Here is a 17,241-nt window from a genome sequence, read left to right on the forward strand (position 1 = left end):
GATTCGAACCTGCGACCGTAGTGGTCGCGCGGTTCCAAACTGTAGCGCCTAGAAACGCTCGGCCACTCCGGCCGGCTTGAAACATCAGTGTACTGTTATAGTGCCATGCAAAACAACAAGGGGTGCAAGCCCCCTCCATAAAAAACATGACCACATCATAACACCACCGCCTCCGAATTTTACTGTTGGCACTACTTACGCTGGCAGATTATGTTCACCGGGCGTTCGCCATACCCACACCCTGCTATCGGATCGCCACATTGTGTACCGTGATTCGTCACTGCACACAACGTTTTTCCACTGTTCAATCGTCCAATGTTTACCCTCCTTACACCAAGCGAGGCGTGGTTTGGCATTTACAGGCGTGATGTTTGGCTCATGAGCAGCTGCTCGATCATTAAATCCAAGTTTTCTCACCTCCCGCCTAACTGTCAAAGTACTTGCAATGGGTCCTGATGCAGTTTGGAATTTCCGTGTGATGGTCTGGGTAGATGTCTACCTATTACACATTACGACCCTCTTCAACTGTCGGCGGTCTCTGTCAGTCACTACCTCGGGCATGGATGTGTGTGATGTCCTTAGGTTAGTTAGGTTTAATTAGTTCTAAGTTCTAGGCGACTGATGACCTCAGCAGTTAAGTCGCATAGTGCTCCGAGCCATTTGAACCAAATCTGTCAGTCAACAGACGAGGTCGGCCTGTACGCTTTTTCGCTGTAGGTGTCCCTTCACGTTTCCACTTCATTATCACATCGGGAACAGTGAACGTAGGGATGTTTAGGAGTGTGAAAATTTCGCGTACAGACGTATGACACAAGTGACACCCAAACACCTGACCACGTTCGAAGTCTGAGAGTTCCGCGGAGCGCCCCATTTTGCTCTCTCACGATGTCTAATGACTATTGAGGTCGTTGATATGCAGTACCTGGCAGTAGGTGGCAGCACAATGCACATAATATGAAAAACGTATGTTTTTGGGGGCGTTCGGACACTTTTGATCACATAGTGTATGTTAATATGAGAAGCAGTAGAGGGAAAGAACTATAGGGGAAAACACAGACAGGAATACAGCCAACAAATTACTTTCACATGGATCAAGAGTGAGACTCATTTCACGTATATGATAACTATTTAGTGGCGACTGAAGGTTTCTTACTAATGCTAGCGAACATTGCTGCTCCTAAGCACGTGCAGTTGCTGTCATTGCCGGCCGTCGTATTGTGGTACCGTTTGCCTAACTTTCCTTAACTGAGATAGCAGTTTCGTAAATATAGTATACGTTGTAGAGTAGCATGGAGAGCTGCATCAAACCAGTCTCAGGACTGAAGACCACAACAACAACAACAACAACAACAACAACAACAAGTATACGTTGGATTTCTTCTGCTGGACTCCTTAAAACCCGTAAGCTTCATTACAGTTTCCTTTCACGTTAATTTCATAACCAGCAACAAGGCCATTTCACTACGTCTGATTGACTGTATCCTTCAACTTGTAAGTGCAGATTGGAGTCTTACAGAGTTTTACACTAGACTGACTATCGACACACTCGCTACGCAATCTGCAGTCCATCAGCTGAGTTTCCAGTCCCCACCGCTCAAGATGTGTATGTTGAGTCAATTTAATACTTCGAATAAACAACGGTTCGTAGGTAATCATATTTCAGTGAGTAATTTCGTAACAAGTCTGGCATCTGACCCATTTCGGGACTAGTGTTCCTTACCTCAAATCGTTACTTCTCAACGTCCCTGCAAGTTTGTATCATCGTCACGGTACACTCTGTACGTTAATAAGGCGCTGATGCAAGTCAGCGCAGCTTCTTGTATTCAGACAAGTTGTACTGACCCTGAACAGTGGAGTGTGACACTGCATTTTAATAAATACTTCGCGGTAATCACACACAATTTGCTACCCAGGCCTAGGTGTGAGTCTTTTCCATTTACATTAAATTTATCACAAATAAGATAAGATCAGGCTATTATTGATCGGTATTGTTGTATGTTGCTACACGTAACAGAGGATGTACGCCATGTTATGTCTTTAACAATCGGCATACTTTGCTCAGGTCAAAGTAACAACCTTGCAGGTGACAAATGTTCACTAAAATTGTCATCGCAGAGTTTAGAAACAGATATACTTTACTGTATCTGTAAAACTTGTAATGCACGCAATCACAACCGAAAAATACCTAGAGGTATCCATCCAAATGGATTTAAGGTGAAGCGACCACCACATATATCTATTTCTGGAGATGGCAAATACACTCAGAGCAAGAATCTAAGGGCTGTGTATTTCCTCCACGACGCTGATCTCTTTAGGAACTGAGTGACACCTGAATATTGATCGTCAGTCTGGCATCTTCAGCAATTGGTATTGACGGAAGTAAGGCAGAATATCTATCCAATTTGTCACATACATGGTTAGTGCAACAGCGTCAGAAAATGTTCAAGAAACTCTAGGTGGAGACGCTACCAGAAATATCTTGTATCACACATTGGCAACAATCCCGGAAACATATTTCAGCTCCATTCAGGAAATACACTACTTCCTTACACATCTTGCATAATGTTCTTGACAGTCCAATTATGGACATTCGGAGTACTAAGTAGGCATGCCGCTAGTTCTACCTGCGTATGATGTCAAATGGAGTACGAAAGGAAGGAAAGCAATAACTGTGCGGTAAAGGTAGACGATGATACCGACAGTACTTTTAGTTAAAGTTTTTTTTGAAATTCAAAAGCAAGTAATTTGTAAGAAAGAAACAGTCGTATGGAATTGTTGGTTGGGAGAACATGAGGCATCAAACTGGACACGTTGTATTTCTTAGCTGCCAATGGTTTCAGTAAATATCTGAGTTGCTAATGTATTTGTTAGATGTGGGTGACATAAGTGTGTGTAGTCTGTGTTGTTTATGGTGATACGGTAGAGAAAAGATCGAGTGTACTCGGTTTCTAATAGCAGCAGGCAGGCTATCGAATTTATTTTCACCATCCGACAGATAAATCACCACCACGCTCCATGAGACACTGGAGAAGTTTAACCCTTATTCTCGTGTCTTATCTTCGTGGTCCCTGCGCTCATTGTACACTCCTGGAAATGGAAAAAAGAACACATTGACACCGGTGTGTCAGACCCACCATACTTGCTCCGGACACTGCGAGAGGGCTGTACAAGCAATGATCACACGCACGGCACAGCGGACACACCAGGAACCGCGGTGTTGGCCGTCGAATGGCGCTAGCTGCGCAGCATTTGTGCACCGCCGCCGTCAGTGTCAGCCAGTTTGCCGTGGCATACGGAGCTCCATCGCAGTCTTTAACACTGGTAGCATGCCGCGACAGCGTGGGCGTGAACCGTATGTGCAGTTGACGGACTTTGAGCGAGGGCGTGTAGTGGACATGCGGGAGGCCGGGTGGACGTACCGCCGAATTGCTCAACACGTGGGGCGTGAGGTCTCCACAGTACATCGATATTGTCGCCAGTGGTCGGCGGAAGGTGCACGTGCCCGTCGACCTGGGACCGGACCGCAGCGACGCACGGATGCACGCCAAGACCGTAGGATCCTACGCAGTGCCGTAGGGGACCGCACCGCCACTTCCCAGCAAATTAGGGACACTGTTGCTCCTGGGGTATCGGCGAGGACCATTCGCAACCGTCTCCATGAAGCTGGGCTACGGTCCCGCACACCGTTAGGCCGTCTTCCGCTCACGCCCCAACATCGTGCAGCCCGCCTCCAGTGGTGTCGCGACAGGCGTGAATGGAGGGACGAATGGAGACGTGTCGTCTTCAGCGATGAGAGTCGCTTCTGCCTTGGTGCCAATGATGGTCGTATGCGTGTTTGGCGCCGTGCAGGTGAGCGCCACAATCAGGACTGCATACGACCGAGGTACACAGGGCCAACACTCGGCATCATGGTGTGGGGAGCGATCTCCTACACTGACCGTACACCACTGGTGATCGTCGAGGGGACACTGAATAGTGCACGGTACATCCAAACCGTCATCGAACCCATCGTTCTACGATTCCTAGACCGGCAAGGGAACTTGCTGTTCCAACAGGACAATGCACGTCCGCATGTATCCCGTGCCACCCAACGTGCTCTAGAAGGTGTAAGTCAACTACCCTGGCCAGCAAGATCTCCGGATCTGTCCCCCATTGAGCATGTTTGGGACTGGATGAAGCGTCGTCTCACGCGGTCTGCACGTCCAGCACGAACGCTGGTCCAACTGAGGCGCCAGGTGGAAATGGCATGGCAAGCCGTTCCACAGGACTACATCCAGCATCTCTACGATCGTCTCCATGGGAGAATAGCAGCCTGCATTGCTGCAAAAGGTGGATATACACTGTACTAGTGCCGACATTGTGCATGCTCTGTTGCCTGTGTCTATGTGCCTGTGGTTCTGTCAGTGTGATCATGTGATGTATCTGACCCCAGGAATGTGTCAATAAAGTTTCCCCTTCCTGGGACAATGAATTCACGGTGTTCTTATTTCAATTTCCAGGAGTGTATGTTGGCGGCAGTACAATCATTCGGTAGTCAGCTTCAAATGCCGGTTCTCTAAATTTTCTCAATAATATTTCTCGAAAAGAACGACACTTTCCTCCAGGGATTCCCATTTGAATTTTGGAGCATCTCCGTAATGCTTATGTTTTGTTCGAACCTCCCGGTAACAAATCTAGCAGACCGCCTCTTAAGGGCTTAGACATCTTCGTTCAATCTGACCTGGTACGGATCCCAAACACTCGAGCAGTACTCAAGAATAGGTCGCACCAGCGTCCTATATGCTGTCTCCTTTACAGGTGAACCACTATGTCCTAAAATTCTCCCAATAAACCGAAGTCGACCGTTCCCTTTCCCTACCGCAGTTCTTACATGCTCACATGAGGTGGAACACCTCATATCGCTTTGCAACGTTATTTAAGCGACTTGTCCGTGTTAAGCAGGACACTATTAATACTGTATCAGAACATTACAGGTTTTATCTTTCTATTTATCCGCATTAGTTTACATTTTTCCACATTTAGGCCTAGCTGCCATGCATCACACCAACAGAAAATTTTGTCTAAGTCGTCTTGTATCTTCCTACAGTCACTCAACTTCGACACCTTGCCGTGCACCACGGCATCATCAGCAAACAACCGCTGACTGCCGCCCACCCTGTCAGCCAAGTGATTTACGTGTATAGAGAAAAACAGCGGTCCAGTCGCACTTCCCTGGGACACTCTTGTAGATGCCCTTGTCTCTGATGAACACTCGCCGTCGAGAACAACATACTGGGTTCTATTATTTAAGAAGTCTTCGAGCCACTCACATATCTGTGAACTTATTCCATATACTCGTATCTTCGTTAACAACCTGCAATGGGACACTGTGTCAAATGCTTTCCGGAAATCTAGAAATTTGGAATCTGCCTGTTTCCATTCATCCATAGTTCTCAGTGTATCATGTGAGAAAAGAGCAAATTGAGTTTCGCAAGAGCGATGGTTTCTAAAACCATGCTCATTCTTGCACATAAGCTTCCCAGTCTCAAAAAAAATTATTATATTCAAACTGAGAATACGTTCAAGGATTCTGCAGCAAAGAGAAGTTAGGGATATTGATCTGTAATTTTGCAGGTCCTTTCTTTACCGTTGTTATGTACTGGAGTCACCTGCGCTTTTTTTCCAGTCACTTGGGACTTTGCGCTGGGCGAGAGATTCGCGATAAATGCAAGCTAGCTAGTGGGCCAATGCCGCAGAATACTCTTTGTAAAATCGAACTGGGGTTCCATCTGGGCCTGATGATTTATTTGGTTTCAAATCTTTCAGTTGTTTCTCTATGCCATATATGCTTAGTACTACGTTGTCCATACGGGAGTCTGTACGATTGTCAAAAGACGGTATGTTTGTACGATTCTTGAACGATTTCTTGAACATGAAATATAAAACTGCAGCTTTCGTTTTTGCTATCTTCAACTGCCATACCAGACTGACCAATAAGGGATTGAATGGACGCCTTAGACTCGCTTAGCGATTTTACATACGACCAGAATTTTTTCGGGTTTTCTGCCAGATACTTTGCTAAGGTATGACGATGGTGGTAGTGGTATGCTTCACGCATAGATCCTTTCGCAGACGCACGAATCTCTACTAATCTTCGCTTGTCATTTATGCGTTCTATTTTGAACCGAGAATGCAATAGCGTCTGTTTCCTCATCATCCGCCGAATTTCGTTATTAAACCATGGTGGGTCTTTTCCATACTTTATCCACTAACCAGGCACAGAACAATCCACGTTTACAATCTCCTTAAACTCTACCCACAGTTCCTCTACACCCATCTTATTGAAACTAAGTGAAACTGTCTATGTGAGACGTTAATAACTGTTGCTCTATCTAGCAGAAATACTCTCCTCGCCTTCTTGACTGATTTATTAGCTTTCGTTATATAGTTGCTATAATGACATCATGATCGCTAATCCCCTTTTCTATACTTACATTGTCGATAAGGTCCGGTGGCCGAGCGGTTCTAGGCGCTTCAGTCTAGAACCGCGCGACCGCTATGGTCGCAGGTTCGAATCCTGCCTCTGGCATTGATTTGTGTGGTGTCCTTAAGTTAGTTAGGTTTAAGTAGTTCTAAGTTCTAGGGGACTGATGACCTCAGATGTTAAGTCCCATGGTGCTCAGAACCATTTGAACCATTTTTGATAAGGTCCGGCCTATTTGTAGCTACAAGGTCTGAGATATTTCCACTGGGTGTGAGATGCCGAGCTAGCAGCTAAAAAACATTTTCAGAAAACGTGTTCAAAAGTATTTCGCATGACTGTGTCTGTACTTCCCTACATGAATCCATAGACATCCCAGTCTATGCTCAGTAGGTTAAAGTGGCCTCCAACTAGTGCTGCATGATCTGGGTATTTAAGCGCTATTGCCCGCAGACTTTCTTTGAATGACTCTAGTAGTGTCACAGCAGAATCGGATGGCCGGTAAAAACATCCAACAATTAACTTGGTTTCATCTACACCAGATGACTTCACACCCAACTTCGACCTCAATAGAGACGATATTTTTGTCAACTGCGATGAACATTCCCCCTCCCGATGTGCCTTTGAAAGGGCACGGCCGAGTTCCTTCCGCATCCTTCCCTAATCCGATGGGACCGATGACCTCGCTGTTTGGCCCCCTCCCACGAATCAACAAACCAACCTCCTATGGCCTCTAATCTGTCTTTCCGAAATACGTTCCACGACTCGCTAAATGTTTCAGAGCCTTCCCCTTCGGGTTTCAGCCAGCTCTCAGTCCCAAGAATAATTTGAGCCCGAGAACTCTCCTGGAGGGCAGTAGATTAGGGAACTTTATTACGAATAATTTGACAGTTTACTGATAAAATTGTGATAGTCGAAGTGCCATTATTCTGAAAGTCACATGACTTTCCTTGCTGCATACTGACTGGCGAGTGTTCACCAGAGTACCTCAAAGTACCGCCTAGCTTAAGAAACCCTCATGTGGACTCCACAGGTACTGTGCTACCCGAGTAGCTGCTTACTTTGTGTAGTGCAACCCTGACGTGTCAAGGGGAGTCCTACATATCTGCACAAGATATAAATCTGCAGCCAAGACTGTCACAGAGTCGAGAAAGCCATTGGTTGAGATCCTCCACTCGGCTCCAAACCAGCGGACCCCGACCAACTCTGGAAACAATGCTGCAAATTACGAGCTCAGCTTGCACCCCGCACGCGAGGCCAGAAGTCTTCACCAGCTCCGCCAGCTCCCTATACGTACTGAGGATCGCCTCAGAACCCATACGACAGGCGTCGTTGGTGCCGACGTGAGCCACAACATGCAGACGCCTGCACTCGGATGAGCACCCCCGGCAGACGTACCGAGCGCACGTTGGCTTTCTTTCCAGCCGTGAACGCTATCTGCGTACGGGGCTCCACAAAGCGCCTAACATTGGAGCTCCCAATAACTTCCCCCCTGTGCTTTCTCGGTTCCTGCTGAAGGAGCGGCCAACTGTCCACACACAGGGTGAATGGGCGAGGTCAGGCGACCAGTCTCCACATTGGCCCTCAGCCTCGAGCGACGCGAACGCGTTACAAACCGCCACTCGCGCAGCTGTGAGGACGGAGCCACCGTGTGGGGTGCACAAGGAGGTGCCTCGAAAGCAGAGCCGTGGGCAAAAGAAGTGACGCCTGAGATGTCTCATGCGAAGCGTCAGATTCTCCGCCACCGCTACAGCCCGAGGCAGCAGCCTGAAGGTGATTGGCCATAGCCAACAGCGCCCAGCTCCTCCTGCGTCCGCACACAGCACGCGCAGAGCCTAGCCATCCTAGCAAGACTAATAAAAAAAGCTAATTTCTTCTGTCATCAAGATTCGAACTGAATACTTCTAGGAAATGAGACACTTAAAGTAGTAAAGGAGTTTTGCTATTTGGGGAGCAAAATAACTGATGATGATCGAAGTAGAGAGGATATAAAATGTAGACTGGCAATCGCAAGGAAAGCGTTTCTGAAGAAGAGAAATTTGTTAACATCGAGTATAGATTTGTCAGGAAGTCGTTTCTGAAAGTATTTGTATGGATTGTAGCCATGCATGGAAGTGAAACATGGACGATAAATAGTTTGGACAAGAAGAGAATAGAAGCTTTCGAAATGTGGGGCTACAGAAGAATGCTGAAGATTAGATGACTTCGTCTATGAGGAGGTATTGAATAGAATTGGGGAGAAGAGGAGTTTGTGGCACAACTTGACTAGAAGAAGGTATAGGTTGGTAGGGCATGTTCTGAGGCATCAAGGGATCACCAATTTCATACTGGAGGGCAGCGTGGAGGGTAAAAATCGTAGAGGGAGACCAAGAGATGAATACACTAAGCAGATTCAGAAGGATGTAGGCTGCAGTAGGTACTGGGAGATGAAGCTCGCACAGGATAGAGTAGCATGGAGAGCTGCATCAAACCAGTCTCAGGACTGAAGACCACAACAACAACTTCTAGGACGAGCGCGGTCGCGTGCGTTAGCGACTTCGGCTGCGGAACCGGTTTAGTACTTGACTGAAATGAAAGCGAGACAACTACAAAACGTACTTGATTACCATCTGATCTTGGAGCATAGGCTCATAAACCGGGACTGAGATGTAATAAGTAAAAAATTGTGACTGGTTACTTTTTGATGATCTTCGTTATCAGCTTGAAATTTTCTGCTGCTGACATCAAATATAAGCTAGTTGCACAGTAGTTTTCAAATATGTTGGGCGAGTGTTTTCATTGTGTAAGTGTTCTGCTTGGGGAAAAACGCCTTTTACACTTGTCTTTTTTCTGCAACACGTCACGTGCGAAGACGTTCTGCAGTGATACCAAAAATATATTGGTAATTATTATCAAGAAGACTTCTGGAAAACTGGTCTCGTGACCGAGAATACCTTACAGATATAAGAAATAAACTGGACAATTTACTAAATTAGGAAATATTGTTTCTTGAGAAGACTAATATATTATTCTAAATAAATAAATATTTAATAATTGTTTCGTGTGGCTAAAACCATTTCTATAACAGAGTTATGTACCGCAGATGTCAACCTTACAGCACCTGATTGACGTAACATTGCGACCAAGTGCTACACTATGCTAGAGAAGCCAATCGACGTTTGTCTTGGAAGGTAACTTTGTTTCCAGTGTTGTAATGTTTTAACCATAGTGCTAGAAGTGTTCCTCATGCATTTGACAATAGGGCAGTTTCCTGCAGCCCGAAAGACCGAAGTTAGCTAGCAACCGATGGAACATAAGCTTTAGTGGAAATAGTACCTTTTGAGCAAGTATTTACTCGCCTAGTGAAAGTAAATTTCTAAATCCTGTGGTTGCTACGAACATTACTTGCATATATGTAGGAGGAATAAACATATCTAGAGGCTATGATCAATCGAACAACTATCCGTGAATATTTTCAGTTGCTTCCTTAAAGAGATTTCATTCTACTTAAGATAATAGCACGAACAATGACCTAAGATGACTAAGCCGACGAGTCCTGTAACTTCTGTGCTAGACATAGCGGCAAATAGAGGAGTTGTTAGAAAATGGAACACAAAGGTGTGCCTGATAATTTTTTTAACACCGAACAACCTTTCTTTTTCTTACGAACACAATAGGTAGTATTTTGCGAATGAATAACAACACAGTAGCGAGAGAAAGAAAAAAGCGAGAGTCAGCGAGTATCATTCAATAGATACTATGGTATCATTTGCATATTGTTCCTAATGAAAAATTGCAAATTTGTCTACTTCGTTTTAACATATACTGAATATATGTGCAACCGAGTTCTGCTTGAGCACTTCAAACGTTATTTATTGACAGGTAAATATAACATGTACGTGTGGCGAACTGCAAAGATGAATTGTACATTAAGCTTCATTAGGCACATTAAGTGAAACGTAATTTACTGAGGTAATGATCAAGCACAGTACAGTGGCGATCAAAAATATGCGAGACCTCATGCAGACACGAATCCAGTTCCAAATTTTCCTTGAGACCCGAGTGCAAGCTTGCTCATACACACGCGCTCGTGCACGTCCATCGCTGTCTGCTGGCTGATAACGTTCATAGTTTATTTTCAATGTAGTCTTGAATGTTATTAGGGCCTACACTTTTCGGCATCAAACGTGCGCCAAGGTATCGCTTGGCAGAGTAGTCACTGCGTTAAATCTTTGCCCTCGCTTACAAATTCGCGAAGAATGGTACAGAAGTAGTAATAAATTCAAGATTGATTCGACGTATCTGAAGTTTTGGGACAGCTGTGAAGGAAATTCTGAGGAAACGAGGTGTGCAGATTAGATTACTGGTACTACATAAAGTGTTACCCTCGGCGGAAGAAAAAGCAATGTCTCAGAGCGCTCTCGTGTAGCACATGCGCGCAAGATGTCACGAAATACTTCTTTTCAGTACAATCGTGCGAAACGTGGACACAATATTAACCACACAAAGCAAGATACTGAACCAAGGTTCTAGCGAATCACATTACGAAAATGGTAAGAATAGTATAAGATATTGCAGTAACTAATACCGTTTAAGAGTACTGTTTTAACTGTAACGGAAAACCACTAACAGTAACTAATGTGGGTCGCCCAGTTTCTCTAAAAATATATTCGGAATGGAAAGGCCAGTCTGCTGGCACATGGCTGTTTCCTCCCCTTTAGCCCACGTCTACAAAACGATACACACGTAGCTCCGTTGGACCGATAGTTTTGGTTTCATATTCAACACTAGCTAGACACTTTTTGTTTGTTTGTGGAAAGCTTCGTCACAAAATTTACGTATCACAAGACGCCCCTACTTTAATTATGTTTCACTTTCAGAAACTTTAAATCCATAACTCCTTATTAACCACTGCATTCAGACACTAAAATTCACTAAACGTTATCTCTTATTTTCATAGTCAATGTCCACAATACACGTAATTATTGTACCAGCTCTAGAAGTCCAATAGATTCCAGGGGATTGATTTAGATTTGTAACCAAGGCAAATAAACTCTTTTCGCCTCTCGGTTGCAGTTACAGACAACTTGCTTTAGAATTATGTAGAGAAAAGTATGAACCGTGCAGATACATAGTACATATTCGCTCCTTTGAATTCTCATACTTTGCGAGTAGTGTTAAGGAGGTATTAGGGCTGTTCTTAATGTACTATATAGGAGGGTATTTTCGTGTCATAGGCAACACTCTGATTTTTTTTATTGTTAGCTCACAGCAACTATACTTTTTGGAGGGGAACACACTTCGACTTGTAATCATCCGGGGCATCATTGTTGGCAGACACTGTTGGCCTAACTGCACCCTACTAATCATCTTTCACCTATCACGAAACTACGTATCTGCCGTCTCTGGTACTTAATCATCATTTAAAATTTCACTTGTACCTACAACACAAAAAATTTTAACTTTAGATGATCCTGTTAATAGCAGGCAAATATATGGAAGAAACTCTTGTTAGATAGTGAAAAATGTAAATGTGTCACGCCTTTACATCGTGGCTCAGCCCATCAGAGACATGCACTTCATTGAAGCTCAGAATATAGCTGACTTTTCTCCAACAACACGTACTCCATGCTTTGGGTGGGACTGTATATACACTGAAGAGCCAAAGAAACTGGTACACCTACCTAATATCGTGTAGGGCCCCCGTGGGCACGCAGAAGCGCCGCAACGCGACGTGGCATTGATTCTATTAATGTTTGAAGTAGTGCAGGAGGGATTGACACCATGAATCTTGCAGGGCTGTCCATAAATCTGTAAGGGAACGAGGAAGCGGAGATCTCTTCTGAACAGCACGTTGTAAGGCATCCCAGTTATGCTCAATAATGTTCATGTGCGGGGAGCATGGTGGCCATCGGAATTGTTTAAACTCAGGAGAGAGTTCCTGGCGACACTCTGTAGCAATTCCGGCGTGTGGGGTGTCAGATTATCCTGCTGCAGTTACCCAAGTCCGTCGGAATGCACAAGGGACATGAATGCATGCAGGTGATCAGACAGGAGGCTTACGTACATGTCACCTGTAAGAGCGGTATTTAGATGTATCAGGGGTCCCATATCATTGCAACTGCACATACGCACCACACCATGACAGAGCCTCCATCAGCTTGAACAGTCTCCTGCTGATGTGCAGGGGCCATGGATTGGTGAGGTTGTCTCTATACCCGTACACCTCCATCCGCTCGATACAATTTGAAACGAGACTCGTCCGAGCAAGCAACGTATCTCCAGTCATCAACAGTCCAATGTCGGTGTCGACGGGCCCAGGCGAGGCATAAAGCTTTGTGTCATGCAGTCATCAAGGGTTCATGAGTGGCAATTATCAATGATGTTTCGTTGAACGGTTCGCACGCTGACACGTGTTAATGGCTCAGTATTGAAATCTGCAGCAATTTGCAGAAGGGTTGTACTTCTGTCACGTTGAACGACCCTCTTCAGTCGTCGTTGGTCCCGTTCTTGCAGGATCTTTTCCCGGCCACAGCGATGTCGGAGATTTGATATTTTACCGGATTCTTGATATTCACGGTTCACTCGTGAAATCCCCAGTTCATAGCTACCCCAGACATGCTGTGTCCCATCGCTCGTGCGCCAGCTATAACACCGCGTTCAAACTCACTTAAATCGTGATAATCTGCCTCTGTAGCAGCTGTAAGCGATCTAACAACGGCGTCAGACACTTGTCGCCCTAGATAGACGTTGCCGTCCGCAGCGTCATATTCTGCCTGTTTACATCTCTCTGTATTTGAATACGCATGCCTATACCAGTTTATTTGGCGCTTCAGCGTAATTCGAACTTGCTTTCTTAAATCATCAAAATTAAAAAATCAATGAAAAGAATATATAGTGCTAGTATTATTGCATGACGCGTTTCCATAAGTATGTCTCAAATACTGCAATGTGGAACTAAAGTCGCAGATTTCAAGTCTTCGAAAGAACTACCAATAGCAAGGTATCGTAGAGTAATAGATAAGCGCCGAGTTAGTGGAATTCCGTCTCATTGTTCTATTTTGTTTTGATTATGGGAATATAGGTGTCCGCAGAAATGTACCCAAGGAGGTGAGAATGAGGCAAGCCTCTAAAAATTGTCATTTTTGGTATAAAGGAGTTGGTCAGTTTCGAAATATGTCTTTCCAGAGAAACTAAATTTTATAGAGAATGATTATTATCCATTCATTATTTGTTTTAAGTAGATTACTTAGATACTTAAAACCAACAAACTAACGATTATGGAGGTGTTGCTAAAGCTTAGTTTCGTCTCGCTGTGATCAGTCATGTTGTGCTACATCCGACAAAGCGAGAGGTTTAGCAGAATCACTAGAAATCTCTTCTAGAAATGTATGAGAACGGGGAGTAGTGAATAAACACCCCGTACTCTGGACTCCAACGGGTGGGGAGGGGAAGGTGCCAATGTATGGGGCAACTATTTTGAGTAATATATCGGGTGTTGGACCATTAACACACAAAATGTTATGATAATCTTTTACTTTATCGATCTACCGCGATTCTCTCAACAAGTTTCCGTGAGTTATCTTTAACACTCCTTGAATGTAATTTTTCGTACACCTTTTTTTCAGCTTGCAACAAATTTGAGCAATTATCACAGCAGCAGCATCTTTATCGTCCAACAATCGGAATGACGATATTGCAGAATATTATTGACCAGTCTAAAAAGAACTTCAGTAATATTGCACAATATTATTGATCTCTGGCGAGGGCTCTGCAGAAATGGTCCTGACGTATCGAAACCAAAGGACGGAAACAGACCACAGATAATCCACAGGTTTCATCGACTGCCCTCCCCCAACAATACGTAAACAACAGCGGATAAGGCGCCGCGTGGCCGCGAGAGGTGCCGTCAACTCACCCGCCGCCGAGACGAGGAGCAGGAGCAGACAGCGCATGCGCAGGCCGGTGAGCTGCAGTAGAGCGGGACGTGCGACCGCGAGGAAGGCCCGCGAGAATCTGCGGTGGCGCCGGCGGCCACAGCGGCAGAGCCAGCTGGCGGCGACTCCCACCAGGCACCGGGCTGGCGGAGAGCGCCGTGAAAGGGGACGAGGCCGCGCCGGCCGCCGATGCGACCACCGAGGCGCCAGATAGTGCAGCTGTGTTTACCGATCGCTATCGCTCCGCGATATCGCTCGGCAACGTGACCTCCGTCAAGTTCACACCACACGGCACCTGCTGTGTCACTGACCACCACCAATCTCACCGATGTGTGTATGCAGACTGTAGCGACGAATGAAAATTTGTGCTAAGACCGGAATTCGGACCCGGGTTCCCGCTCGCTGGGCGGATGCGCTTACCACATGCCACGCTGACACAGTGGCTTCGCTCAAATCCACGGGCTACCCTAGCACGCCTCCCTCCTCAATCCAAATTCCCATTCACGCCTCAGCCCACTTGGTATTCCCCCTAAACTCGAACAGTACAGCAGAGGCTCTCCAACCCTAATGGAATAGCACCACAGCATCGAACGATCCCAAGTTTAGGGGGAATACGAAGTGGGTTGTGGCGTGAATGTGAGTTTTTGGATTGAGGGAAGCGTGCTAGGGTACTACGTGCAGTTGTGAAAGCAACAATGCCTAAGCGACATAGTAGTCAGCACATCTGCCTAGTGAGCGGGTAACCCGACTTCGGTTTCTAGCCTTGGTACAGTTTTTCATTCACCGCTTCAGTCAGCATATGTATACATCATAGATGTCTGGGCCTTTGAAAGGTCTCTGGAACCATATAGAGTCATTTGACCAATCTCACTGTTGTCTGTGGGTAGTAAAGACACATGCCAACTTGTCTTCTCCTTTCTTACACAGCAAACTAGCACAATGTCACTCTAGTAAACGAAAGATGAGTCTAAGGTACAAAGCGAAAAGCTGAACAGACTCTATTAGGCCTCAACGTAAAGTGGAGCAGCCTATTCTGGCGACCCAGTACTCCAAATACTGTCGAAGTGCCACATTAGAGAATAACATGATGCTTCAAGATGCAAGAGAGCATACAAGTTGTTTGGCTACAAAGAAAGCTTGGTTGCAGTACATTGTTAGGACAATCAGTGCTGACAATGAACTGTTCTTAAGGTCTTTAGAATACTGAAGAATTCTTCTGGTTCTATTTAGAAACGTGGTCGTAGGTTTTAGTTACCGCAGCCGTTAGTAGACTAATGTTATCGTGCCTAACAGTGGGGTGTGACTGTTTTAAAGTCTGGTTACTATGCGCAACAGACGTTGTAGGCAGACAGTAAGTAGTGTGTGTGTAAGTATGTTATCATGTTATCACTGTGCCGTGTTGTGCTTCGAAGGGAAACAACTCGAGATACACGTGTACCAAGATAACACTGAGTCATGCCCATCAGAAAATTATACGATGTTGATTATGAGAAATTTGAAGAGGTATCGCAGCATGAAAATAATCACGTTTATATATATGTTTAGTAAGAGCTACCAGAGTGCCTTCCGTCTCTCTTCTCTGGCCGAGATGATGATCTGAACATGCGAGATTACAGCGTAGCATTCCATGTCAGTAAGGACAGACAAAGTAAGATTCGGGAAGAGAATCGACACCTGTCTTGCTGAAAGGAACAGTCTCATAATTTGCGAAAAAATGTTTGTGGAATATTCAGCTTTACAACAAGGGCCGCCACAGCCGCTGAAACTCGTGGTAAGTCTAACCTGAATAAAACTGCAAACAGCTGTTAATTTACGATATTTTCACAGGGTCGGTTTCGCTGTGTTATTGCAGCATCTTCAGGTGATACTACACAGGAAGGAAAGCATCCTTGTAATCTATACAATTACAATATTAAGGAAGACAAATAAAAGTACACCTAAATGAAAAGTACTTACATTAGTGTCACATAGATTAGCACACGCAGACGCCTCCAACGTTCAGAATCTAACCGCATGAAGAGGGGAAGTAGTCAACAAATAATAAGGGGGCAGAGCATTAGGGCGAATAGTGCAGGGAATCAAGCAGTATGGCATAAAGAACCTTAGTAAATGTAGTAAATATCATGAATATATAAACCAAGAAGCATAAAATAAGACACCGTCAGTACAGCGTCTATCTGAGAAACGCAACCCGTTAACAATCCCCCGTTATTACCACAAAGATAGAACACCCAGAACGAAAAAGTTATGCAAGATTAAACATCGAGGAGTGAAAAGTTAATTAAAATATTGGGGCTACATGTGCATCCAAGCGGAAATTGGGTGCAGATGAAGGACTAAAAGTATTAAACCGTACACAGTTGTAAAACTTATTTAAGGTACTCACCAATAACAAACTAGTCGCAACCGAAATGAATATCTCAGATAGTAGGAGACCTCATTTTTAACAGCTGTTTGCGGTTCTATTCAAGTTCAATTTACAATTATTTTTAGAAACCACGGCAAATGTAAATGTGGCTGACAAGAACAGGAATCTAGAGCAGTATACGGCATGATCGAGGACGTAGACAAAGGGGAGGGGGGGTCTCCAGTGGTTCCGGACGCCCCTTCCCCCCCCCCCCCCCTCCCACAAGTCACGTAAACGATATTACACACGACCAATTTTTCCTTGTTATGGATCGGAAAATATTTTTATCTTCAGTCATACGACGTAAAACGGATACGCACTACCGATACTCAACTAGACCATCGATAGACTGAAACTTGACATGCCGATAGCGCTATCGGCTATCGCCCAACCCTGTTTTAACGAAGACCAACTACTGTGTAGTGTTGGTCATAACTGAGATCACTTATTGTTTCTTA

The 17,241-nt window shown here is 45.0% G+C and overlaps 1 protein-coding gene across 1 annotated transcript in view; it reads right to left on the minus strand.

The window, feature by feature from the left end:
• Positions 1–14,462, minus strand: part of LOC126184003 (probable G-protein coupled receptor Mth-like 10) — a 248,635-nt gene extending 234,173 nt beyond the window's left edge. Inside the window, exon 1 of the mRNA XM_049926359.1 lies at positions 14,358–14,462. Within this exon, the coding sequence (XP_049782316.1) occupies positions 14,358–14,394 (37 nt within the window). The 5' untranslated portion in view covers positions 14,395–14,462. The remainder of the gene's footprint in view (positions 1–14,357) is intronic.
• Between the last annotated feature and the right edge of the window lie 2,779 nt (positions 14,463–17,241).

Source organism: Schistocerca cancellata, chromosome 1 (assembly GCF_023864275.1).
Source record: "Schistocerca cancellata isolate TAMUIC-IGC-003103 chromosome 1, iqSchCanc2.1, whole genome shotgun sequence".
Lineage (NCBI taxonomy): Eukaryota > Metazoa > Arthropoda > Insecta > Orthoptera > Acrididae > Schistocerca > Schistocerca cancellata.